This window comes from Sphaeramia orbicularis, chromosome 21, assembly GCF_902148855.1.
Source record: "Sphaeramia orbicularis chromosome 21, fSphaOr1.1, whole genome shotgun sequence".
Lineage (NCBI taxonomy): Eukaryota > Metazoa > Chordata > Actinopteri > Kurtiformes > Apogonidae > Sphaeramia > Sphaeramia orbicularis.
In genome coordinates, this window is record NC_043977.1 from 25307748 (window position 1) to 25334795 (window position 27048).

General features: G+C 39.1%; 1 protein-coding gene across 1 annotated transcript in view; it reads left to right on the forward strand.

The window, feature by feature from the left end:
• The window catches only part of igsf3 (immunoglobulin superfamily, member 3), a 94213-nt gene extending 69145 nt beyond the window's left edge, over nucleotides 1–25068 (forward strand). Inside the window, exons 8-10 of the mRNA XM_030124771.1 lie at nucleotides 13400–13810; nucleotides 15804–16250; nucleotides 19351–25068. Of these exons, the coding sequence (XP_029980631.1) occupies nucleotides 13400–13810; nucleotides 15804–16250; nucleotides 19351–19601 (1109 nt within the window). The 3' untranslated portion in view covers nucleotides 19602–25068. The remainder of the gene's footprint in view (nucleotides 1–13399; nucleotides 13811–15803; nucleotides 16251–19350) is intronic.
• Nucleotides 25069–27048: the final 1980 nt, after the last annotated feature.

A 27048-nucleotide genomic window follows, 5' to 3' on the forward strand; every position in this document is an offset into this window, starting at 1 on the left:
GGACTGATCAAACCTGCAACTGGAAGTCTTCTCTTCACAGTGGAAACTGAGACTTGCTTACTACGACCACTGAGCTGTGCTTGAAGCTGTTGTCCTGTGAGTCACCTATCACCAAGCTGTTGACTCTCAGAAACTTGTCTTCTGATTCTGTTGTGGCTTTAGGTCTGCCAGACCTCTTCCTGTCAGCATTTCGCCCAGTTTCTGAGTGCCTTTTGATGGTGAAGGAAACTGGACTTACTGACACCTGGACTTTCTTGACAGTTTCTCTGTACGACAGACCTACATTTTTCAGTGTTCTGATGGTCTGTCTCTCCTCTATCGTTAATTGCCTTTTCCTCTTTTCCATTTTTATAGTAACACACTACTTTCTGCAGTCCAATACTGTTCAAATAATGCTCACAATGGTATGGTACCAAAAGTGTGTTCCAACATTACTTTTATGCAGACAGAGGGGGTTGGAAGGAATTCAGAAATGTTGGGACACCTGTAGGAACTGGTAGCACCAACTTTCGAGGCTTGATCAACCTCCATTGCTGCAAAACTGCTTTAAGTTGTTAACCCATTTCTTGTTCGCCTTTTTGTATAATTCTGAAATGTACATTATTTTTCAGTTTTGTTCCACCTTACCTTTTTTTTTTTTTTTTTTTTCACCTCTCCTCTGGTAGTTCAACGCTTACCTTTGTACCATTTCAAACTGTTCATTGGACTTGAACTGCTTGAATTTCAATACAAAATTGGAAAAATTGGGGTGTTCTAAAACTTTTGACCGGTAGTGTATATATTAGTCAACTATAGTTACCAATCAACTATATCGATTATATATATTATATACTACATACAGGGTGGGGAGGCAAAATTTACAATGAACATTTAGTTGTTTTTTCTCAGCAGGCACTACGTCAGTTGTTTTGAAACCAAACATATATTGATGTCATAATCATACCTAACACTATTAGCCATACCTTTTCAGAAACTTTTGCCCATATGAGTAATCAGGAAAGCAAACGTCAAAGAGTGTGTGATTTGCTGAATGCACTCGTCACACCAAAGGAGATTTCAAAAATAGTTGGAGTGTCCATAAAGACTGTTTATAATGTAAAGAAGAGAATGACTATGAGCAAAACTATTACGAGAAAGTCTGGAAGATACTGTTAAAGAAGAATGGGAGAAGTTGTCACCCGAATATTTGAGGAACACTTGCGCAAGTTTCAGGAAGTGTGTGAAGGCAGTTATTGAGAAAGGAGGACACATAGAATAAAAACATTTTCTATTATGTAAATTTTCTTGTGGCAAATAAATTCTCATGACTTTCAATAAACTAATTGGTCATACACTGTCTTTCAATCCCTGCCTCAAAATATTGTAAATTTTGCTTCCCCACCCTGTACATATAACTTATACTTCCTCCCACTCTTTTTCGAATGTGCAAATGAAGTCATACTTTGTTTTCATGTATATGTATAAGTTTTTTTCTCCATTATTTCTTATTATCTGTTTTATTTCTAAGGACTAAGCAAGATTACTTTTGTTGCATATTCGAAATAAACTGAAAAAAACAACAAATAAACTACAGGGCTCCTTCACATCTATCTCTGACTGAATGACTAAAGGGGCTGTAACTGTCACTGACCAGTCAATAGAGTCAGAGACACATTAGTTTAATTCAATTATTTTATTCATAAAATACACTACCATGCAAAAGTTTGGACTCACCTGTTTTGTTTTGTTTTTTATGACTATTTCCATTGTAGATTCTCACTGAAGGCATCAAAACTATGAATGAACACATATGGAATTATGTAGTTTAAAAAGGTGTGACAAAACTCAAAGCATGTTTTATATTTTATATTCTTCAAAATAGCCACATTTTGCTTTTATTACTGCTTTGTGCATTCTTGGCATTCTCTCGATGAGCTTCATGAGGTAATCACCTGAAATGTTTTCCAAAAGTCTGGAAGGAGTTCCAAATGATGCTGAGCACTTGTTGGCCATCTGTGGTCCATCTCATGTCATTTAAATAAGAAGGTGAGTCCAAACTTTTGCCTGGTAATGTACAAGAAAGACAAAGACAAACAATATCTGCTTTTACATGTCAGTAAAATGACCATATTATGAATGATGAGCAGAAAGAAGAACAATCTTATATTTTTTGCTCCTCTTTAGCAAAATACTTACTTAGAAACCTGTGTTTGCAAACAGCTGAAAACTACCCAAAAAATCACTTGCTTTATCACTTTATTTTGGGGAAAGCAAACACTAGGGAGGCCTTAAAAGTTGCCAAATCTAGCAAGAAATTTGCTAAGTTGGCACCACTGGTAGGCAGAGGATAAGTCCCATCAATTATACATCATCCAAAACGTTCAGCATGTAATGTTCTCCTTGTGTCCGTGACTGTGAAGAGTGGATATTTTACACGCAGAACTCTTCCATTGCGCTTCTGTGTTGAGGTGAGGCTAAGTAAGATGCTTGTATTGAGTTTGGAGACTGTTGCGATCAATAGCGCTTTCAAAGGGAGCCTGTGTAATGTAGTCACATATACAGTATAGTCCTTCATTCTCTGCTTCTATTGATTCTGATACACACGCAGATACAAACAGATGTAAACAGACACGCACACACACACATACATACAAAGTAACACCACTGCACAGAGATGTGTTTTACTTGCTCAACTGACTGTGCTCTGACCTTAACCATTCGTGCAGAACAGACAGCATCCCTAGGCCCTTCAGCAGTCATTTAGAAATCGACTTATCATCCCGAATGCTCATTTGCCTTCTCCCTTGCACAGTTAACTTTGTTTTTTATTTACCAAACGAAATATAAGGACACACACACTGATATTTAGCTGGGTCATAAATACCACATCTGCCCTCCTCCCTCTTCTCTACAAGTATGTCCATGACAAAGTGATGAGTTACCTTGGTAATGTCATCAGTAACCATGACGATGTGATCACTTGACGTATGAAAGCCAATCAGTAACCTTAACACTGTGATAACTTTGCATGTCTCCCGGGGGGGAGGGCAGTTGAGGGATTTCTTTATCTCACTGGCGGCTGAGGCCCAGCTCAGTCATGGTCATGCTGTGTTTCTCTCCTCCACTTCTTTTGGTTGTGCATTCAGACCTTCATTTAGACGATGATTCATTTGTCAGAATGTAGGACGTCTCTCCCTCTCCCTCTCTATCCATCTTTCTGTCTGCCTCATACCTCTCCTCCCCATCTGGTTTTTGCTTTCCATTTTCCTAAATGTTAACCACTCCTGGCTAAATGAGTGGCTGGCATTTGCAGTTTCTTTCTCAAAGAACTAGGATAAAGGGGAGTGTGTGTAATGAGGTGTGAGCAAACACAGCATCTCACCAGATACATAATTGAGAGACTTTAAATCATGCTTTCAGAGGTACCTGCTCAATATGCATGAGCTGCCTCACCAGTATTGTGTGTGCATACACTGTACACATGTGCACGCCTAGGTTCTTGCATGAATGAGCCTGCAACAATGTTTCTTGTGATGTGCCTGTGTGAGCTCTCATATGCTTACTTTGCATATGTACAGAGGCCCACCTCGACTCTTGCACCCAGTAACATAAGTCAGAGCTGTTTCTCTGAGCTTTCTGTTGCTCCATTACACCATCATCTCGAATGCATAACAGAAGATGCGTGTGAATGCCAAACATAAGAAGATTTTCAAATGCGCAATGACACTCCTCATTAAATTATTGTAGGACTTCAAAAGCAGAGAGTGAAAATTAACATCAGAAATAGCACTCTTGATCCACCGTCTATGCATCAGTACAAGTTGGAACAAGATAAAAGCTGGACCAAACCCACACAGAAGCAGTCAGCTGGTCAACGTGACCATTCATCAACCTAGTGATGTGTCTGTAGCCCAGCCCAGGCCTGCTTCCTGTTCCATTCCACATTAACAGCACACCGCCTGTGTTCACATCCCAAGGGCCATATCAGGAAAGTTCACCACCATATTTGCATACACACATAGGATATTTTTTGTTTATTCTAATGGTAACCCTGTGTAGCAGTTGGACTCGAATTATCCACCACAGGCGATGTAGAGAAAACCATTGCGCACACTGGAGCACAATCATGCTCATTTACACATGCTTGCAGGCCATGCACACACACTAAGGGGTTACCTCCCAGAGCCAAAGTGTAATTATCTCATAGTAGAGCAGGACTCAATATTAGCCTTCACAGCAGAAGACTTCAACAAACACAAACGTAAGCACACTATATACAGTTCCACATACAGTGCGAGTGATATTACATTTCACCTGATTGAGTTTTCTCTTTGTTTCTTTCTGAAATGCAATAATGGCAAACACATGTTCAGCATGGCAGATCACCAGGGAAGCCTCAGTCTCTACGACACAATCTAATATCATCTACTCATAAACCAAGATACACATACACACACAAATTCACTCTTCATCTCCCTGTTACACACCGAAAACACGCAAAACTAATTATGCTGAATCTTCCCTAATGGAACTGGAGTTTAGATTAATGATGGTTTTGGGAGTTCAATACATTTTTCTCATCATTTTAGTGTGTGCATGTGCACATTAGTGCTTGTGTGTCTGGCATGAGGAGGGGGATATTAAGACCGTCTGGTTATTGGCTGAGCTAGAAGGATGATTGGGATGATGGAAAGAGGGGGGGTTGTCCCACTTAGAGTTTCTCCTCATTTCTCTTCGCACACCTACGTTTGCTTGGCTACCTTTCACTTACACGATCAAACACCACGGCTCAGGAACGGAAGCCTTTTTTTCGTATTTCTATCCTCCACTCTTGTTTTCGACTCATGTGGTCCCGCTTTGAGTTAGAGAATTTATTCCTCCTACTTTCTCCTGTCCTGCCTTGTACACTGTCTCTATCTCTCCCACGTCTTTTAGGTATCTTCCCATTTAATATGGGCTGGCACTAGCAGATGGTGCGTGTGTTCACTTTTCATGCCAATGAAGTACTTGCCACCCGGCTATTATTGATAGTGCTGGTGTCATTGTGGTTATTGGAGGTTCCCGCTTATCAGGCCATGGATAGAAGCTGTCTGTCTTCATTAAGCCCTGACCGATCACTCTCACGTTATCCTTTTTAGCTGCTGTTCTATCTGTGTCCCTCTGCATTTTGTCCACCCCCCCTCCCTCCCATAAGTCTCCTTTAATGTCTTCTTTCCCCTTCACTCTCACTTAGCTGCATGTTTCTCTCCACGTTCACCCCCAGCCTCTTTCTCACTCTTGTGATTTCTCAATATTTTATAATTCCCTGCTTCTCCCTCCTCCTTCTCCTCCTCATAATTCTCTCCATTATGTTTACATTTTTCTTCAAATAGCTTCTTCTACATTGTCAGTTTTTCATGAATAATAAGGATATGGCAGCTGTGCTTGTTTGCAGAAAACGGCAGCTTTATCACAGTGGTATTGTTGGTAACATTGTTGTAAATCTTTCCTGTGCCATGTTTTCAGCTGCAGCTGAAGTTTGGGTTTACGCATTAGTTCAGTATTTCACCTGTGGCAGTACTCTGATATGGCCTTCCTTTATGCCTGCAATGCACAACATGCCTCATCTCTGTACTTATACATACTGCATGTTGCATGTGCAAATAACAAAAATTGCACTCACAGTGTGTCTGTTGCTTGAACATGGGGTCATAATGGGTGATAAATGAACAGCCTTTGAGGGGTGCACTGAAACAGAAAATAATTTCATAAAAGGTTTTTGATTAATCACGCCTGTTTCCGACATTCAAGGTCAGACTCTTTCCCTGGGTCTTCTTTCTCACCAGAGCACGCCCTTAGACTCTGTCAAATCCAATTCAATCCAGGCCTCATTTCCTCGTTCAGACCAATCTGCAGACACAATGAGATTCTCTGTTGTTTCTCTCCATCGCTCTTAAGTACCTGTGTGTGCACACATGCACACATGAGCTTCTGCATTGTGCTGCTGCTATAATTGAAGTCGTAACTCAGAGCCAGCTACAGTGCTGCCTCTCCCAATGTAAATCAGTGGCTAATAGTAGGAGCAAAGGAAGAGAGGCTCAGCAGTGCCGCCTTCTGAATACACACTAATACACACACAATTCTCTTGCCTGCACTAACTGAATGGCTGCTGTTCTCTGTGGCTTAATGAGCATAATGTGTTTTATGCTTATCAGCAGAGCCCTGTCAAAGACACATTCACATGCACACCAGCCCACAGCTCAATCTGATACATCTTTGTGCACTCCCCTGAAGCCTGCATGCTTCTTTTTGAACCATTAATCTCCCAGAGTTCCCCCGGCCTGACCCCTGTCTCACCCCCCTTCATGTACATCCTTCTTCTCATTCAGCCATCAGCCTCTTCCGGCTTGTCCGTCTCAGAGAATGTGCAGGGAAGTCGGTGGATGTGTGTTTTGGTAGCAGCTGTGAAGATCAGAAGTCGTATGAGGTGGAGGTGTGTGTCTGTGTGGGGCTGTCTGGGTGCGTTCAAGGCTGCCGTTATGTGCACAAATCCCCATAATTAGCCTCCTTAATGATATTGTAAGAGGAGTTGGAAAGGGGAGGGATGAGAAGTGGTAATATCCCTGTGACACAATGGGATCACAGATGCATCGCCATCATTAGCATAGAAATTAGTCTTCCATTTTGGCAGAGGAGTGGCTTTTCTATCAGGGGAACCCCATCCCTCAGCGCCTTCTTCCTCGTCGTCTGCTCTGATATATACCCTCTTTGTGTGACAGAGGTCCAGATAGACCAGAGGGACATCGTCTATGTGTGCTTGATATGAACAGCAAGCCAAAGTGAGCGGTTCTGCAGGGGATGAGGGCGTGTCTAAACCCACAGTCTTGACATGCTTGGGGTCCTGGCTGTGGATTAGCCCTGGGTTGTGCTAATGCTAATGCTAAAGGCGGAGCAGGCAGCCATTAAGACTATAAGTCCTCTGGAGTGGAGCTGGAAAGACTGCCTGCTGCTTTCCAAAATCCCCTCAGGAGCATGTTCTCACTTTCTGTCTTTTACATCTCTCTCATCTTCTCCAGGCACCCTCCCTCCTTCCTTCTTACTCCTCTGCTCTGCGTTGGTAGGTGCTTGTGAATATCTGTTCAGTTTGGGGATATATTCCTTAACTATCCTACTTTTCTCTCATCCTGTCATCTTTAAAAAAATCTCATCCCTCTCCCTCTGTCTGCCTCTTTGCTTTTATTCATCCGTCTCATCTATTTGTCTCTTTTTTCCAGACTCTTGCCCACTTCTTTCTTTAACTAAGTGGAAACGTTACATCTGTGGCCCGCTGGATGGGTTGTCAGCTCAGCGGTCATTAAGTACATATTAGACTATATTTAATAAGAGCCAAAGTGTTCTGTAGAAACCCAGCTCCTCACACTTCATTTAGGCTTCATTAATATTCATAAACCACAGGTAAGGACGCTGAATATTCATGTGAGTGTCAGATGATTAGACAGAATGTGATCAGGAGAGACAGATCATGGTGACACAGTGTGAAAGAAAGAGGTGATGGTCCAAACAAAGGCTTTGATAAAGAAAGAGGTTATCATAGACGGGACATGTTAACCCCTGACGTCTGTAGTCGATCTTGTATTGAAAGACTTCACCTCAAGCAGCAGCATAATAAAACATAGATGGAAAATAAATTGAATTTCCTCCGCAGTCAAAGAATAAGGGATAACACTCTTTGATTTACAATCTCAGTCTGTATTCTCCTCCCCTGAACACTTGGCCAGGCACTTTCTGAGCTTCTTTGAAGTTGTCCTAAAATTTTGTTACAGGCATGTGTGTAAGCAGTGGTTAGTGTGCTTTGACGTGCCACGATAGCATCCTTAGCTGTACACTTCTCCTCCCCCCGGACTCAGATGTTTTCATCTGCTCTGCTGTTAGCTTCATAAACAAGAGTTGTGTGGTGCGGCTTTGGGGTTTAGGGTGCACTTTACTATCTTTCGTCTTTATCAAAACTGGGCTGCTGTTTTGTAGCCTTTGTGTACTCACCTCCACTGGTAAATAAAAAGAATAAGGACAGCTTTGTCTCAACTTTGCTGTTCATGTAGCTATTAAACGAGACAAATTGGGCACATATGGGAAGGGGATGTGACAAGGGTTCAATGAGCCAATTAGTGTCTGGATGTGTTGGTGTGTACTGCAGAGATGGTACATGCCCAAGCAAAGTGCTGAAACACAACCCAGGGAAACTGAGAAAGCTGTGGAGTGAGAGTCACTGCCTGGATACAGCTCATATCACTGCATCTCTGTTCAGTCCAATAAAATATTTTCAAGCATTTTGTGAAGAAAGAGCCTGACTTTTAATTAAATTGTATTTAATCATGCCTGGTGATATAAACAAAAGGATCTGGCCTTGTTTAATTGAGTCTGCTCTCTCTTACTGTTAGATAAGCTCAGTAGGGCTTTTTCAGTATCTCAGCTTCACTGCATTGTTCATGGAGGCAGGGTTGCCCTGGAAACTACACAGGCAAGTGAAGCGTATGAGAGGTCAGGAAAAAATTTAGGTTTAAGGTTAACAAGAAAATTATTATAAGGTTCTTGAGGAATAAAGTTATATATTAATGCAGATAGATATATTTTTTATTCTATTTTGTACACCAAAAAATTGACCAGATCACAAAAAAACATGAGGTGATGGGTGCATGCACTGTCATTAGCAGAAACCAAGTTTGACTGGCACATAAAGTAATGCAGAGCAGAGATAAAAAAAAAAAAAAAAAAAAAACTGTTTCCAATTATGGATTTGTCGTACTTTGTGGATGCACCCTTGAGGCTCATTAAAGAAAACAGAGTAGCAGAGAACACGCAATCACATTAAAAATTGGTATTGACAACCTTACTGGCACACAAAGAGGCAGAGCGACTCTTTCAGTTGAGGAAATACACTCACATCATGAGCAGCCTCATTAACAATATAATATTGAACTGGGTCTTTATGCTGAGTTTGTTCCCACAATGTATGAAAACCAACTGTCAATACCAAGTACAAAAACAGTCTGCTCTGTGTGTGCAGCATTTATAATTTTTAGCCTGACGTCTCCAGCTCATGTCAGTGGATGACTGCAGTTTCTGTATGGGGAGAAACCACAGTCTCTGTGGGAGTGGACATGTGTCAGATGATGTGACAGTGGGGTCTGTGAAGTCACTATTTTCTTACAAAGATATTTCACAAGAGCAGGATTCTGGTGGGAGCTAAGGCTTTTAGACAGTTTTAAAAAAGAAAAGCTGGCCTTTTTACCCATTGCTGTTCAATTTATTTGTCCCTCTGTCTCTGCTTAAGTAAGTGCTTAGTTATTATAACTTATAATTGCTTAGATGGTACCTAATAGGGCTTGAATAATTAGCCTATTTTAGCTTTGAAAAGCCATTTCTGTAAACACTGATGTACAGCAACAAGCTTTCAGCCCCCAGTTTTTCTCCTGGCTGCGGATTCGAACTTCAAATGAAAACAGCAGAGAATCGCTTTGTCCTGTGCCAATCCAATCCTGCATGGTTCCTCTTCAGGAGGTTCTGAGGTAATTCTCCTAAAAAAAAAAAAAAGAAAAAAAAAAAGAAAAAAAAAGAAATGATTGCCAGGATTCTGCAGTGCTCGGCAGTAATTCCGGATGGGGAGATTGTCAGGCTTCCTACCAAGTCTCTAGTGGGGAGCGAGGCAATGATGATGACTAATTTGAGACGCCAGCTTGAAATGCCGTTGCACATCAGGGTGGTCTGGTAGTGCCTTGTGGTAAAACATCTTTTTGGATGCAATTAAATGTGTACCTACTGTACATATAATGCAAAAAAAAAAAGCACAATCTGACTGCAATCATTTTTGTATGCTTGCAAGTCTGTGGATAAGGGTTACATTTTCTGGCCAGATGGTTGTGACCCTAGGCAGCCAGTCAGTCACAGTAAAGCTGAGCAAGAGCGAGGAGGGCATACTAAATTTCAAATGCAGAAAGTTGTTTTAGAAAATTGGTTTTACATTGGAATAAGTCAGTTTACAAAATATACATATGAATTTGATGGTTTTTACCAAATAAGGACCACATATGTACATTATTTACATTGCTTATTAAATATCCAAACATCTTCAGCAGATGGTTTCACCGTCTTACATTTAAAAAAAAGAAATATTTCAGTCATGAGCATTACAGGAGTATAACATTTTCCCAGGTAGATTATTTACACATATTCTCAGTTGTCATTTACATTACATTAGGAACACTTTTAACACATTTAAAACACAGTGAGATGTTGAAGAGATGTTGGTTTTATTGATAATCTTACAAAACCGAATTTGTGTCAAAGAAATATAACACGGCTAGAAGTTTATTTCACAGTTTTTACCCAGTACATTTTCCATGCGTTTACTGCTTGTCATTTCTGTTTACACACATCAAATGAAATGTTTTATTTAGACAGTTGCAGCAGATATTAGTCCTCAAATCCTGAAATGCTCTACGTGTTCCGTTGTCGTGCAGATATGCTGTAGATGACATCCTGCACAATGTCTGTTGCAGAGAGAAAAACAGGGAATTTGTTGGTAAATTGGGTAACTAATACCTCTTGAATCACTGTTTGTCAGCTGTAGAAAGTAGAACCAAAAGGAAACAAAGGACTGAAGCGCAACATTTTACCGTACATGTTATTAATGCTTGTTAATACTGTATGTGCTTTAATTGACTTTTATTTAGGGCTTTGATTGACTTTTATTTTTAGTAAGTACAAAATGGCAAAAGCAGTAATAAAAAAAACTGCATTATTATTAAATAAAATTGTCTCCACAGCTGGGGCTGGTATTGTGTAGCATTGAACCTTATATTTGCTAAGCACAGGATTACTTAATTTTTAGAGTCATTAACCCTTTCATGTATGAATTATGAGAACCTTAATCAAGATTTTTTTTTTTTTTCCTGAGTGTTTTTATTCTTCTTTAAGCATGAAAATTTACTTATGAACCTATTTTTCATGGACTTCCAAAAATGTCCACTCATTTGGGACCCCATGTGTTTAATTTTAGAAGCAAAGAAACGTATTTACTGACATATTGTGTGAAAACTATGAAATAAGTCTTTTTTTTTATGCAGCTAATCTGATGTTTTGTCACATTTTAACATACTCTAATACTAGTTACTACTCACTTCATGGAGATAATATGCAAAAAAAAAAAGTTTTTGTTTAAAAAAAAAAAAAACCCTGCTGATTACAGTCTAATAACAATAGCAAGCAATTGATTTACACTCAAACATGTTAGTGCAGATCAGCTTTATCAAGAACAGCAAAGTTACAGTAATAGTATGAATTATTATTAGGATAAAGTACAGGGGTTGGACAAAATAATGGAAACACCTTCACCTCAAAATGATAATGCCCCAATCCATACAGCTAGAATTGTTAAAGAATGGCATGAGGAACATTCTAATGAAGTTGAGCATCTCGTATGGCCGGCACAGTCCCCAGACCTCAACATTATTGAGCATTTATGGTCAGTTTTAGAGATTCAAGTAAGACGTCGATTTCCACCGCCATCGTCTCTAAAAGAGTTGGAGGGTATTCTAACTGAAGAATGGCTTAAAATTCCTTTGGAAACAATTCACAAGTTGTATGAATCAATACCTTGGAGAATTGAGGCTGTAATTGCCGCAAAAGGCGGCCCTGCACCATATTAAATTATATTTTGTTGATGTTTTAAGGTGTTTCCATTATTTTGCCCAACCCCTGTAAGCCAATTATCAGTGTGAATCTAAGATTTTGCTTAGATTATATTATTTGTTTTATTATATTATTGTTTAAAACTGGGCCGTCTTGTTATCTTGTTTGGTTTCTGCAGCTTTTCTTCTTGTAAACAGGGAAGGCATAAATAAGCTGTTGCTTCAGCCTACGCCTTTTCACCTATGTTTAATATAGATATCCAAACTGTATGTATGTATATATCATGTTCTGTTAAATGAACAAATAAATTACTACTACAACTACTATTACTAATTGCAGTGTATGGGATGGCACATAAGCATCCACTGTGTTGGCTGATATGGAACTAAAACAACAAAATCCATGAACATGTAAGAGAACAGCTGTACAATAGATGTCCATTGTGGTGACCATTATGCATGAAAGGGTTAAACCAGAAATAAATATATATTACCTTTCTTAAAATCACTTAAAGCATTGACTCTTGCTGTCATATACATTTCACATACACTCTGCCATCTAGGTCTGTTCAGTATTAAACTCATGGTACCATTATAAGCTAATTTACAGTTTTCAGTATCTGTACTTTTACCTGATATACTATGAAATCAGTTAATTAATTTATAAATGCTGAATTCACAGAGGTCTCGCCATCGTCTTCCCTCACATCATAAATCTATACTGACACGAGGGGAAAAAAAGAACATTTATTTATTATTTAACTTACTTATCGGACTCAGAATCAGGTTTAATACAGTTTCTTGTTGTTTCTATTCTGGTTAGTATGTGTGAAGCGAATCTTAGACATGTGATGAGTACGTAATTTTCCTCCTCCTCCTCAAGTAATTCTGCAATTCCTCTAATTTACGTCATGTAACGTCAAATCTTGCAGGTCTCATTACTGGATAGATTTCCACCCGCGTCTGTTTACGTATCTCAGCTTTTCTTGTATATTTGCTGTCAGGTGTATATGCGTGCATATGTGTGTGCGTGCATGTGTGTGTTTTCTACATGCATGCTTTGTGTTGAACTAATCCTTCCCCCAAGCATTTGACAGTGGGGCTCTGGTCGCGGTCACACCTGATGTACCTGCAGCTAATCCTATCCCACAACCGATGTCACTGTAACCAATCCTGTCACAGCACTCGGGGCAGCCTCGGCTCCTTCCTGACATCTCAGTCACACCGTACTATCATCTCCTCCACTCCTATTTGCTCTCCTTCCGTCCTTGCCTGACTTTATAAATGTTTCTTCTTCACTCTTTTCCAGGCAGACTGTCAGACCCCCTGCCCTGCTCTTGTCTTGTACCTTTCCAAACAATATCCCCAGCCCTTTTTTTTTTTTTTTAATTTATTTATTTTTCCAACCCATTTCCCTCCTTCACCCCGCTGTTATGCATCTTATCTTACATTTTTCCCCTTGATACCAACAGACCTCCCATTCTCTCGTCTTTGATTTACCTGACATTTCCTCATCCTTCCTCATTTCCCCCTTTTCTTTTTCCTTGTCACCTGCTGTACTCACCCACACACCACTATCTTTCCTTGCCCCGCTGCCACCAGAAATAAACCCAACTACAGGTCGTCTGTCACAAAACAGAAATTGCACTGTGTACCTGTCACCAGTGCTCACATTTTCCTGTACCCAAAGGAATGATGGTCCGCTCTTTCTCTCTCCCTCCTTTTTGATCCCTGTGTCTCCTAATTCTTTGCAGAGAGTAAACTACGAGTGCAAAAGACCAACCAGTCTCAGGTGTACCTGGAGGACAGCCGTGTCAGGATCAATTGCTCCATCACCTCCCAGACCAATAAGGACTCCCAGCATGCTGTGCTTTGGTACGTGAGGCGCGCATCGGGGTCAGAGGCCGACGAGCTGTTGCTGAGAATCGAGCGCTCCGGGGCCTTCGAGTACGGCGCCTATGCCGACGAGGAAAGGCTACGACGCCGGGTGCAGGCGGAGAGGCTTTCCCCCCGCCTCTACGTGCTGACCCTGAACAGAGCAGAAAGCAGTGACTCGGGGACGTACTACTGTCTAGTGGAGGAGTGGCTGAGCGACCCAGATGGGGACTGGTATCGACTCTCCAGGGAATCCTCGGGCTTCACACAGGTTTTGGTCAGACAGCCAGGTGAGCCAGGAGTCTGAGCTGCTGCAGTTCGCTTATGTGTTCCCCATACGGGGTAGAATTAGAAGTGCAGCTGTGAAATTTTCATTGGTTTTGATTTTTATTTAGTTTTTCAGTTTGGTTTTTGATTTGACTTTACTTTCATGGATGCACAAGTATAGTAGTTTTAGACAAGTGGAGAAAAAGCCTAGTTTTGCTTCATTTCTATTTCGCTTTAGTTTTGTGAGGAAAGAGTTGATTGATGGAAGCTGAAAAGGGTTAGTTGAAAGAGTATTTCCAAAACCATTGTTTATTTAAGACTCTATATTGTGCAAAGCTGTTTTATTCTTGTACATCATTAAGTGTTAACACTGGCAGAAAAGGAAATTGAAGGTGATGTTACCTGCAGTTTAATCCACACTAGTTTCGTTGGCATTTTTACTTGTTTTTGTTTAGTTTGCCTTTCAAAAGTGTCATGTTTATTTTTATTTCAGTTAGTCTTTTTTCCACTTTCTTACCTTATTTTTTGTTAACTGTAATAATGCTGCTGCAGTCGCTTTTGTTCTGTTCTAGAACAGTTAACGATCAACACAAACCCTCGTCAAAAACCCCCGTCCCGTCTCCTTCACTCCTGCTCAAGGCCGACTCGCTCTGATGGCCTTACACCTTTCAAGCAGAGTTCAGGTGGCGAAAAACAGGCTGCGGTCACGCCAGCTGTCGTACATGATACCAGGGGGCGGAGCCTGTTGCAGATGAATAAACAAATCCACTTGTCTCGAGGCCAAAACCTTCCAAACTGCTTCCAAGGCTATAATGTTCCCACTGTCACCCAAACCAGGACATTCCACCTCATGACTGTTATCTTGAAGTACCCGCCCTTTCAACCTTGACACATCATTTTTTATGAATTTGTTGCGCATTAGGTGAAGGTGACTTATATCAGGCATCTTTCAGAGGAATGTTTTGTTCTGGTGCTTTATGTTTATAAAGCAGACTGCATGTAGATCAAAAGGGAGGTAAAGTATTATATTTTACCAGTAGTGAAGTTGACACTGGTTTAATAATTTATGAAGCTGCATCACATGCAAAATTTATTCATTTGTTATTTGATTTAGTCACAACTTTGGCTAAAAAAGTAATGCAATTTGGAAGCTCATCACAAGTTCCTCTTTAACATTTAAACAATAAGGTATTTTTATTCATGGAGCATAGGCAGTTTGTTGATGTTTACTCTTGAAGATATGGTAATGTCTGGAAAAAATATACAGTATAGTCATCATGGATATTCATAAAGGTGCTAAAAATGCATTTACCTAGGAAGTCAGCCAGAAATCTGCCTGTTGGGAGGAAAGATGGAGGGTGATCGGTGCCAACAATTTTTTCTCCTGCTCTCCTGCTGTCCTTTTTACCTCTCGTTTTACTCTAACAAGAAAACAGATCCAAAGTGAGAGTGAGAGGAGCCTGAGCAAGCCAACTCTGCACTGACATTTTTTTACTGAAATGCAACTAGGTCACTGTACCACCCCTGAAGGTTTTTAGCATACCCGTATAGACAGACACTAGCCTCAAGGTAGGATCTAACCTTGCTGAAAAGCTGGAGGACTGGCGATAGCTGTGAGCAGCACCATGGGATATATTTCTTGTTCTTTTGTTGGCATATTTTAAAGTTCCTGTGCCTGTCTATATAATCAACTGCTTTATTTGAAGCAGAATTAGTGCTTTGACTAAACATTTTCATTATGTCTTATTTTAATCTCAGTTTAATCAGTTTTGTCAGTCCAAATCCCATAAATAATAGAGAGAGGAAAAATGCAAATCCTCAAAGTCCATTTCCCATGCACTAGGTTTTCTTAGATTAAGTGCTTTATTATTTCAGTTCCTGTTAAAATACAGTTAAAATGTGACTGTTATAACTTGGAGTGAATATAGTGAATTACTTTTAATTGCGTCAGTGTATTTCATATTGCATTTCTGGCTCTATCCGTCTCCCTCATTCTCAACATTTTGAACTTTGCAGAAGTTCGACTGCAGGTGGAGGAGCTGGAGTCGAACATTTCAGTACCAGAGTCCGGTTCGATCCGACTGGGCTGCAGCATCCCTTCGCAGTCGTCCCGAGACTCCCGCTTCTCTGTTTCCTGGTACGTCGAACACTCTGACGACGAGGATAGCGATGATCAGCTGGGTGAAGAGGACAGAGAACGGGAATGTGTGTTCTCCATTGGCCATGATGCCGTTTTTGGAAATGGCAACTGCAGCCCCAGGGAGGAGGCAGGACCAAATTCCCGCTTGCAGTTTGAGAGAATGACTTCTGACCAGTACAGTCTGACGATCCAAGGGGCTCGGCCCACAGACGCAGGCCGGTACTACTGCCATGTGGAGGAGTGGCTGCTCAACCCCCGCAACGCATGGTACCGCCTGGCCACCAACAACTCTGGGTTCACGATCGTCAATGTACTGCAGCAAGGTGAGCTTTATTACCCAGATCCTTTTAGTGTCTTTAATAAGCTGTAACTATGAATAAAGCCGTACTTAAAGCTATAATATTACACTTAAAATTCAGCAAAAAGGTTCTTCAAATGGTAATTAATTGCTTCTTTTATGAAGGATTAATGAACCCGCACAGTCTCTATTGTATTATTTCCCAATCCTGATATGTCCTGTCTTTATGGAGCTTGTAGATAATGGGAATATGCTATCCCTCTCTTGAGTGATGTGGCTTTCCTGGTCTTCTAAATTGGATTAAAGCTCAGGAAAGCTCTAAAAAGTGAAAAAATATACATTTAAAGTGGAGGTGTGGAAAGTACTTAACTACATTAACTCATACTTGGCATTTAATATTACTTTATACTTATACTCTTCAACTTTCAAAAGGCAAATATAGCCAAAGTAATGCCTTAAATCTAATTTTATAATTATTAGAACCTAGAGGTCACTGAAGTTTTTGTCATTTTAGTCCACATTTATTTAATGCTTAATATTTGTACTTATCTTTTGGCAAACTAGAATGTTTTAACACACTAATAATCAGATCCTGCATAAAACCAGCCTCTGAGTGGGACCAATGACACTGATCTACATTTTTTGGAAATTATCTCCTTTAGTGATAAAATGCGCTAAATCCTGTATACTTTGATAAGGCGGATTAGAAAACAAATGACAAAAGTTCTGGTTGGCTGATGTTTTCAAGATAGACGGTATGAAAGAGTGTTATTACACTGCAAAAATCAAAAATCTTACCAAGTGTATTTTTCTCATTTCTAGTCAAAATATCTCATCACGCTTAGAAAAAGACATAATCACCTAAAGAGTAACTTGTAAGCGAGATATAAGCTCTTATTTTTAGACAATAGATCTTGAGAATCTAATTTCAAGTAATATTATCAAGATAATTTTCACTTGTTCCATTGGCTGATGTTTTTTTTTTTTGCTTAATTCAAGCAACAAAATGTGTCAATGGAACAAGTAAAAATTATTTTGGTAAGATTTCTTGAAATAAGATTCTCAAGATCTATTGTCTAAAAATATGTTCTTATATCTCACTTACAAGTTACTCTTTAGGTGATTATGTCTTATTTTAAGCATGATGAGATATTTTTACTAGAAATGAGAAAAATACTCTTGGTAAGATTTAGATTTTTGCAGTGTATGTACAGTACTGTGCAAAACTCCTAGTCCACCTCTTGGTTTGTTGTTTTTTCAGGGTCAAAATGAACATACATATTTATTTCTCATTCTCTTTTCTTCAGGTACAAAAATAACATAGAGGAAATATGTGCACAGGTTATAAAGATGCACAAAAGACTGAAGTAAATGGGGTCTAAAGGTTAAATCACTATATAGTGTGACCCCCTGACCTCATGACGAAAAGCAGCACAAACAGTTAAAAACATCTGACGTGTGTCGAGTGAAACCTGGCATAAAACATCACATTAAATACGACGTCTTTGGTTATAGAAGCTGATATTTCTCTGACACTTTTGTTTTTAATGCTGTGCATACTTTCCATGTATCCATATTATATGTTAATACAGAGACTGAGAAATGTAAATGTGTGGTCATTAGAACTTTAGTAAACCAACAAACCTAATGTTGGACTAGGACTTTTGCACAGAACCGTATATATATAAGTTTATGTATATTTATAAGTCTTAAACTAGAAGCAGTCTAACAAATGAATGTATTCTAATATGCAGACAGCGTTTTGAAGTGGAAGTTATAGCTCAGAGACAAATATTACTCTTTAATTCCTCTCTCATTAATTCATCGAATTTCAAGTTTTGACCCAATACTATATAATAAAAAATACAGCCGGCTAGCTTTTGTATATTTGAGACTCTAATTTGGTGAAGTTTCACTATTTCTATTCATGGTGCATTTTGATTCTAGACCAGTGTTATATACTAGTACATTTATTATTTGAATAAGAAAAAGATGAAGTCTCTGATACCTTTAGGCACACTGCCTGCTTTGATACATCAATTTTACAGCTTGATATACTGTTTATTAAAGGTGAAGGACTATGGACAATATAACAGCCTTTTAAAATATATCAAATTGTTACAGATTGAAATAGTGCTTTCAAACCTTTTTGTTTTCTGATGTTTTACAAAAATCAATGTGTTGTCAGCTCACATTTCAATGTCTGAGTTAACACATCAACCAAACAGATTTTTCTGTCTTAACTGCACAAATGGTTTCATTTCAACAAATGTTCAAAGCATCCATCCAATCATCCAGTCATCAAAGATTAGAGAAAAAAGTCCGGAATTTGTTTTTTTCTGTTTCTCCTCACCCACTGATGATGTGATCAATCCTCAGACGTGGTGTTCTGGTAAATAAAACTGGATATGAAGTTGTTAAATCTAATTCAACCTCCAGCAGCTCAGTCAATCAATCAATCAAGCTGTATTTATATTGCAGAAATCAATGGGTGGGAGGGGCATATTTGAACAGAAATTCAACAAAAATATAAAATACAATAAGATTAAAATTGGTAAAGCATTAAATGACATTAAAAAATGCATTTATAGAAACAATTACAAATAAAAGAAAGGCAATTTCTACCATTTAGTTTGTAAGTGGCTAAAAGACTTGAGTGTAATATTTTAAGAATGTCCTGTATTTGTCCCATGATTTGTAAAAGCAGACCTTTCAAATCCAGACGAAGTGTGTAAAACATCAAGAAAGACTAAGTTATTTGAGCAGGTTTTACAAAGGCTGTCTCTAGTGAAGCAGATCTAAAAGGCTATTATGCAGTATTAATATTTTATGAACCATTTGATTAATAGCGTATGTAATTATATGTCAGTATGAAGGACCAAACAAGTGACATTGTACTGGTAATGCTTTTGTACTTTCTCAAGCAGGACTTGAACTGGATTTACTACGTTCTTTTGCTTAAATGATGTCAATACCTCTTTCATCACTTTACAAATCCCTAGTTTCCTTTTCATTCTGTAAAAGATATGATATCTTCAGGATCTTGCCGAATAAGACATTATGAAATATTTGTGTTATCTATTGAGGTTGTGATCATAACCTTGATTTCTTTCTTCTGTCAACAGCATCAACTGTACAGTCCGTCGTTTGCTCCAACGACTCCCTGTTCTACTTCGTCTTCTTTTACCCCTTCCCCATCTTCGGCATCCTCCTCATCGCAGTGCTGTTGGTGCGCTACAAGAGTCGCAACAACAGCAAAAGTCAGGAAGGGAAGAACGGCGCCCCCCTCCTGTGGATTAAAGAACCTCACCTCAGTTACTCTCCCACCTGTCTGGACCCGCCCGCCCTCAGCCTTCACCCCGGCTCTGTTGACTAAGCGTGGCTCTCGGCCTTGCCTCGTGCACATTGTGGATCCCAGCCAACACAATGCCAGGGAGCACATCTGGACTCCACCTTCAGACCTTACTGTCGTTCACTGCTGTGTTGAATTAGTCAATCAGTTGATCAGTTTAACAATCCGAACCCTGGTGGCTACCTATTTTGTGTTAATAGTGTGTGTGTGTGTGTGTGTGTGTGTGTGTGTCTCTGAGAGTGTGAGTGACTGCATCTGTGTGTCTGTGCGTGGGTGGAGTTGAACGGGTGTGCGATGTTAGCACGAGTAACAGACTGAGAGAGAATCGAAGGTCAAGAGAGAATCATTATCCTCTCATTTTTGTTTTCTGTGAAAGTTAATGTCATAGCTGCATTTTGATTTTTATGACTGAATATTTGTCTATTTTTCCAACAAAACAAAACTGTGCACATGAGATCATTGGCCAAATGCGGGAAGAACATTTAAGAGAAGAAACTCTATACAACTCCGGCACTGAATGGATGCCAATAAAGTCTCTGCACTGATCCAAGAGCAGCCACAGCCTGGCCCACTATGTTGGTTGCCATAGTGATGCTCTGTGCCCACTGACTCCATAGCTGATGACTTGGTTGCCAGCCTGCATAGAGACAAAGGCAAGGACACACAAGTCTGTGTCCTGAGTGAGGATGTGTGTATGTGTGCTGGCCCACCTGCCTCCACAATAAATTTGCCTTGGCAGACAGAAACAGGTCCTGGTGCGCCACTTAAACACTGCCAGACACTCTGGCCTTAGTGAGAGACTGCTCCGCTCTTCTCTTCTATCCTCCTCTCCAAAAACAGGACAGCGGGAGAAAGAGGGAGGTCTGCAGTGTTGGAGAATAAATGAACAGCTCTCTCCTGCTGAGGATATACATACTTTGACATGAGGGGATTTTTTCAGTGCCAAGACCTCCTTATTTCCATGCCGTCCTCAGTAACTAATGTTTTGAAAAGAAGAAAAGAAAAAAGTTGAATGGTCCGAAGGCAGATTGTAAATATGTCTGCTCACCTCCTGCTGTGGCTTTATGGGCCTTGTGGGCGAAAGGGCGATTTTTACACTCATTTTAAATCGATAGAATTGTCCTGCTTAAATCACACAGTGGGAATTATTGACTGAAATTAACTCCTTGCACATTTCATTAAGTTGCCCAGTGTGACCACCATGTCCTGTCTTTAAAAGATTTCAGAACCGCAGAAGATGCATATTACTTTCAAAAGAAAAATGATGAGTTTAGAGCCACACTAAAGATTATTTATGTGTAGATGTCTAGTGAACCACTCTAAAAATGTTTTCTGCACATTATAACAACAAATTGACGGAGGGAGGGAAATGTTTAATTTTTGTGTTCATTTTAAAGATTTTTCTATTTATTGTTTTTTACTACTTTGCATAGCTTTGTAACGTTTTCTTTTTTGCTTTGAAATTCTCAAAGAACTGTGCTGCTTGTGTTGCCAGGCAACTGCACCAAGCAGATTGTGTCAATAGCCTGTGTGTTGGCAATGTGGTAGATGTAGAAATGCTAGATTTGTCCTGCGCACTGCAGTCTGTAGCATTTCATACCAGATTGTCAAGTTCAGTCAGTGTAAAAACACTGTATATCTATAACTATAATGAAAATTACTGTGGCTTTGTGTGTATAATAGTTGAACAGACAAGTCACAAAAATGGATTCACTTAATGCATTTGCTTGAGTTGCGTTTATTTAGTGAAATGTGATGTAACACCTAGGTAGGATGTTTGATCAAAGACGGCTGAAACTGAACTGTTTAAAACGTCTTCTAATCATGGATTCTAGCTGAGGGCATCCTCATCTTTCCTGACGCAAGGCAGAAGGGTTGAAAATCTGTGTCACCTCTCCTGGAATGCAACAGCCAGGAGAGGTGTGAAATCCTCCCGCCGATCTGGGCTTAACCCTTTCACTGCCAGACTGAACATGAAAACTCTTGAAACTTGACATTGTTGTCTCAATTGTGTCAACATGTATATTGCATGACAATATTGCAGGAGGAATTTTGATGTTTTGTAAACTTTGAACTCTTTGAGCATTGTGTTTGTGTGACAGAGCAGTGCCCAAACACCCCAACTTCCTGAGCCAAGAGTTAACACAAAGCCCAGTCCGTCATCATTTACAATATTCGACTGCCAATCCAGATGCCCCTTGAACCTGTGAAGTAGTTTCATGAGTGGGTGTTGTAAAGATTGTGTTTGATATTATTGTTCATATTTGTCTTTTTAATCCTTTGCTTTTATGCAGCACTACATTAAACAAATTTATGTCAAAAAATCAGAAGTACATAGCTGATACTGACACAACTCACAGAGTTCTGAGATTTCAATTTCCTTCACTGTTTTTCAAGCCAACTTGTTCATTTCAAGTAGACTACACTTATCGCTAAAGCAGAGAAGAGAAGTTAGGACTGTGATGCATGTGCAGCAAATTTAACTCCAACTAAATCAGTGTGTTCAAAGCTAAGATCGGTGTTAAATGTATATTCAGAGGTTTTTACCATTTTTCCAAGGTATTTATGTAGGTAAGATAAGTTCAGGGGAGAATTTGTAGAATGTGCGCACTTAAAATCAACCAGATACTGGTGCCTATTAAAAAAACAAATGGCAGTAGTCCATTATGAACAACTCTACCTAAATTCAGAGTATAACATGATGCCAAAAATACTCGTGCCAAGGGTAGCCTTATGGGACAGTGTGATACTCATTATGTCATGTTCAGTAATAAAAAAAATGCACCGTTTTCGTGGCTGTTTGACATCCAAAACCCCAAATAGTATACATTACATTTGTATCATGTAATTTAGTCATTTTATGTGGAGCTTTCATTTTCTGCAAGCATAATTTGGAATGGTTAACATAGACCATTTTAGATATTTTGCCTCATTAAATACATGATAGTACAAAGTCTGACATGTCTGATAAACAGCCATTCTCTACTCATTGCTATATGTTGCAATGGTAGCGCCATTGACAGATATAACTCATAACTACAAGTGGATTTTTCTTTTGTACTTCCAGACCTTTTTATCATCATAAAAAAGGAGCTGTGTGAAAGGTCTGACAAGATATGACAGTAATGGCAGCATATCATTTTGACTGGATTGCCTTTTATAAATCTTGAACATTCCCAGAAATGCAGGTAAATGGTGCCACTTAACTGCTGCTTAAGTAGCAGTGTAAAACTCTTGTATCTCTTGTAAATCTAGACTTAATTCACTCAAAATTGAATCTTTTTTTTTTATATTCTAGACTAGAGCCAGGAAGTGGAAGTCGTGGTGATGTGTAATATCACAGTACCACACCAGAGCTGTGCAGTCAAACTCTGGTGATTTTGTAATATTAATAATAATGATAATAATAAAACCATGCATACCCACCTCCTAAAATTCCTCCAGGTATTATGACAGTGTTTTAGCTGCGTTTCGAGGGCTGCATGTGCTGGGTGTGTGCTGGCTCCAGATTTAGGTGTAAAATAGTTTGTGGTGATGTTTTCAGTTCAGCTGGTGATGCTTTATTTTCAGTGATGTATTTTTCTATGACCATGCTTTGTTTTTCTTTTGTTTTTTCTTTCAAATAGTTGCCATCGTGACCATTAAAAAGGCACTTTGCTATTGTCAGTTTATTGCAATAAAATACATCCAGTGTAAATCCCTCCTTCCCTTTCAAGCATTTTAGTATTTAAAGATAAATCACTAAAAACAACACTTCCAGCACCCATCTTGACTATCTAGTCCTGTTCTAACCATGTATTCAAGGTTAATGCCCAGCAGGCAGCAGGGTCTTGTATAGTCAGCGTGGGATTTCGACCTCTGAGCTCCCAAACAACATGAGGGTTTATTTACTCTGCATGTTCACTCGGCTCTGTGAGTGAGTGTGTGTGTGTGTGTGTGTGCTTACGAGTGCAGGGGAGAGTAGAAGGAGCAGGTCAGCATGTCAGGGGATAAGTGATGCTTAGAGGGCCTCCCACAAGTTAAATGGGCACTTTTTTGACAGCCTCAGCAAATCACATTTTACCATCCATAACTCATCTAATGTAGGACTCGCTCATTCTCTCTCTCTCTTTCTCTCTCACACACATATGCATAACACCTAAGCAGTAAACTATAGTGTTCTGCCAGTCCATGCCATTCATAACCGTCTCCCTGACTCGTTCTGTTATGAATTCATCCTGACTCATACCGATGCACACACTCCCGATGAAGACGAGAACAAATGCTGCCACCCATTCCATAAATAAAGGTGGCACAAAGGAATAACGACATTCACTCTGAGGGAATGAATTGTTTGCATTTTGCTTGTGGAGCTACCTGAATGTTCTCCGGCCTATGTGATTCACGCAGGTGTCTCTGCGACAGCTTTTGTCGACTCTTGCCAAAAAAAAAAAAGTCTGTCTCGACTAAAGGAGCCCCATCACTGAGAGATCTGATGCAGATGATAGCATGCATACTGATATTGCTGATGTTATTGTCAGTCAGCTTTGTCACAACTTCACAGGAAGCAAAAATACTGAATCCTACCCCTTTGAGCACTCTCTCTCTGCCCCATTTTTATTTTATTTATTTGGTTTTTTTGCAGTTTTTTCCCTCTCTTTCTCCATTTTTCTTATGCGTACGCCATGTAAAGAAAGATCTGTTTTGCATAAAAGTAAGCAACGTTCACAAATCCATAGTCCTCGCTGTGGGTGCAGACACCAGAGGGCAGACAGTACTTAACGATCCACAGCAACAGGGCAGAATTCAGACAAATAGATTATGATTTATTACCAGTCTGAGAGGACAGGACATGTCTTATCCTGATCTTGCTTTGGTGAACTTACGAGCATAATCACAGAGATGAAAAAATGAACTGGGATGGGTTCAGATCGACAGCACAGACATGTTAAAATCAGCAGGGAATATTTGCTCATGTCGACAAAAACAAGTTGTCTTGCTGAGAAACAATGCTGGGTATCTGCAGTGTAAAAGCAGAACAGACAGGATGTTCTGCTCTTGAAGGTGAAGACACAAGTGAGGCATGAACTACAAAATTAGCAGCTTTTAAGTGAGAGTACAACTGGTCTGTTGAGGCTTGTGCACAGCTCGCTGCACTCACCTCTGTGAAATACCACATTGCTTTTTAGGGTATGATTTGCTAGTGATGTAAGCGTGAGTCAATAAGAACAGCGAGAAATCCTTTTTGTACACAGGCTATAACAGTTTTCCTCGATATGGTTTAAGTTGAGTGGATACAAGTGAGTAATGGAAGTAGGAGAGCAGATGTACGACCTATACCGCTGAAAATGGTACTGCAATCTGCTTTTGATGTGTCAGCAGCAAAGCAATCTGTTGGGCAGTGTAAATTCTGTTGGACAAAATAATCTATAGTAGCTGAGAATCTGTTAGCTGTGCTGTTTATTAGAAAAAAAAAAACAAACGTCTGGGGATTGTTAATAAATACATTCAACCGTCAAACAAATACCAGGCGCAGACACACAAACACCCAGACATCTCCTGACGCCCAAAAAAAAAAGCACTGACAGCCTCTTGTCATTCATTATGGATTAAAACACACACAAATTTCCAAACACATACATTTATACACACAGTGGCATATTCTTGTCTCATCCATAATAGATTAACTCTAAAGTTGTTTGTGCCATGTCCACTGGCTCTGCCTAAGACGCAGTAAACTGATGCTATAAGGTTGGTACTAAGGCAGTGTTCCCCAGGGAGTTTTGTGTTTGGTCTCTGTATTCTCTGGAGCCCCTGTTGAAAGCCTGGAGTTTCAGATGTGGAGCTAATTAACTGTTCCAGGCATTCATTGTTGTATTTGTTTTATTAAGAATTTAAATGAGTGTTTAATACCTGATGGGCAGATTGACCTTGCACAGTTTATCATTGCTTAGGAAAGGGCAGTCTGTCTTTGCAAAAACGCTGACCCGGAGCTTAGTAAAAGCACGTAGGACTTTAGAGGGAGTTAAATGGTTGGTTTAACAGAGGTAGCTAACATTTTCCCTTAAAATGGGGCAACATGAGCAGGTGAGGGGAAACCCTGAGAGAGTCTACGCTGACATTAGCTGTGCAGGCCTTCTTATTTTTAGAAGATTTGTTTACAAAGTGAAGCAGTTATCATTCAAGCATATGATATTAAGCAGAGGACCAACAGAAATATAGCAGAAAGACTGAATGGTATCACTTTTATATCATACACTGCAAAAATCAAAATCTTACCAAGTGTATTTTTCTTATTTCTATTTAAAATATCTCACCATACTTAAAATAAGACATAATCACCTGGAGAGTAACTTGTAAGTGAGATATAAGAACTTGAAGTAAGCAAAAAAAATTAAAAATGGTGAATTAAGCAAAAAAAAAATCGCCCATTGGAACAAGTGAAAATTATCTTGGTAAGATTTCTTGACATAAGATTTCCAAGATCTATTGTCTAAAAATAAGTTCTTATATCTCACTATTTTATCTTGTACCACCAGGAAGTGGTTGGTTTTAATAATAATAATAATAATAATAATAATAATGATAATAATAATAATAATAATAATTTAAAAAGTGTTGAAAAGTAGGGAGGAAATTTGATGCATATGTTTCCAAAAGGATAAATTGTAAGTTAATATTTTCTTTGTCATCAGCAGGTCAAAAGTAGCTGTTGATGGCTTAGATGTCCAATTAATCTACACTGCAAAAATCAAAATCTCACCAAATGTACCAATCGATCTTGAAAATCTTATTTCTTACCAAAATCTTACCAAGATAATTTTCACATGTTCTATTGGCCGATTTTTTTTTGCTTAATTCGCGATTTTTTGCTTAATTCAAGTTCTTATATCTCACTTAAGAGTTACTCTTCAGGTGATTATGTCTTATTTAAAGTATGATGAAATATTTTGACTAGAAAGTAGAAAAATTACACTTGGTAGGATTTAGATTTTTGCAGTGCATGATATAAAAGTGATTCCATTCTGTCTTTCAGCTATATTTCTGTTGGTCTTTTGCTTAATATCATATGCTTGAATCATAACTGCTTCACTTTGTGAACATGGCTTAGATGTCCAAATAATCTACACTGCAAAAATCAAAATCTTACCAAGTGTATCAGTCGATCTTGAAAATCTTATTTCAAGAAATCTTACTAAGATAATTTTCACTTGTTCCATTGGTCGATTTTTTTGCTTAATTCATGATTTTTTGTTTTGCTTATTTCACGTTCTTATATCTCACTTACAAGTTACTCATTAGGTAATTATGTCTTATTTTAAGTATGATGAGATATTTTGACCAGAAAAGAGAAAAATACACTTGGTAAGATTTGGATTTTTGCAGTGTACATTAATTGAACAGCTAAGCCATCAACAGCTACTTTTCCCCTGCTGATGGCAAAGGAAAGATTAAGTTATAATTTATCCTCTAGGAAACATATGCACCAAAT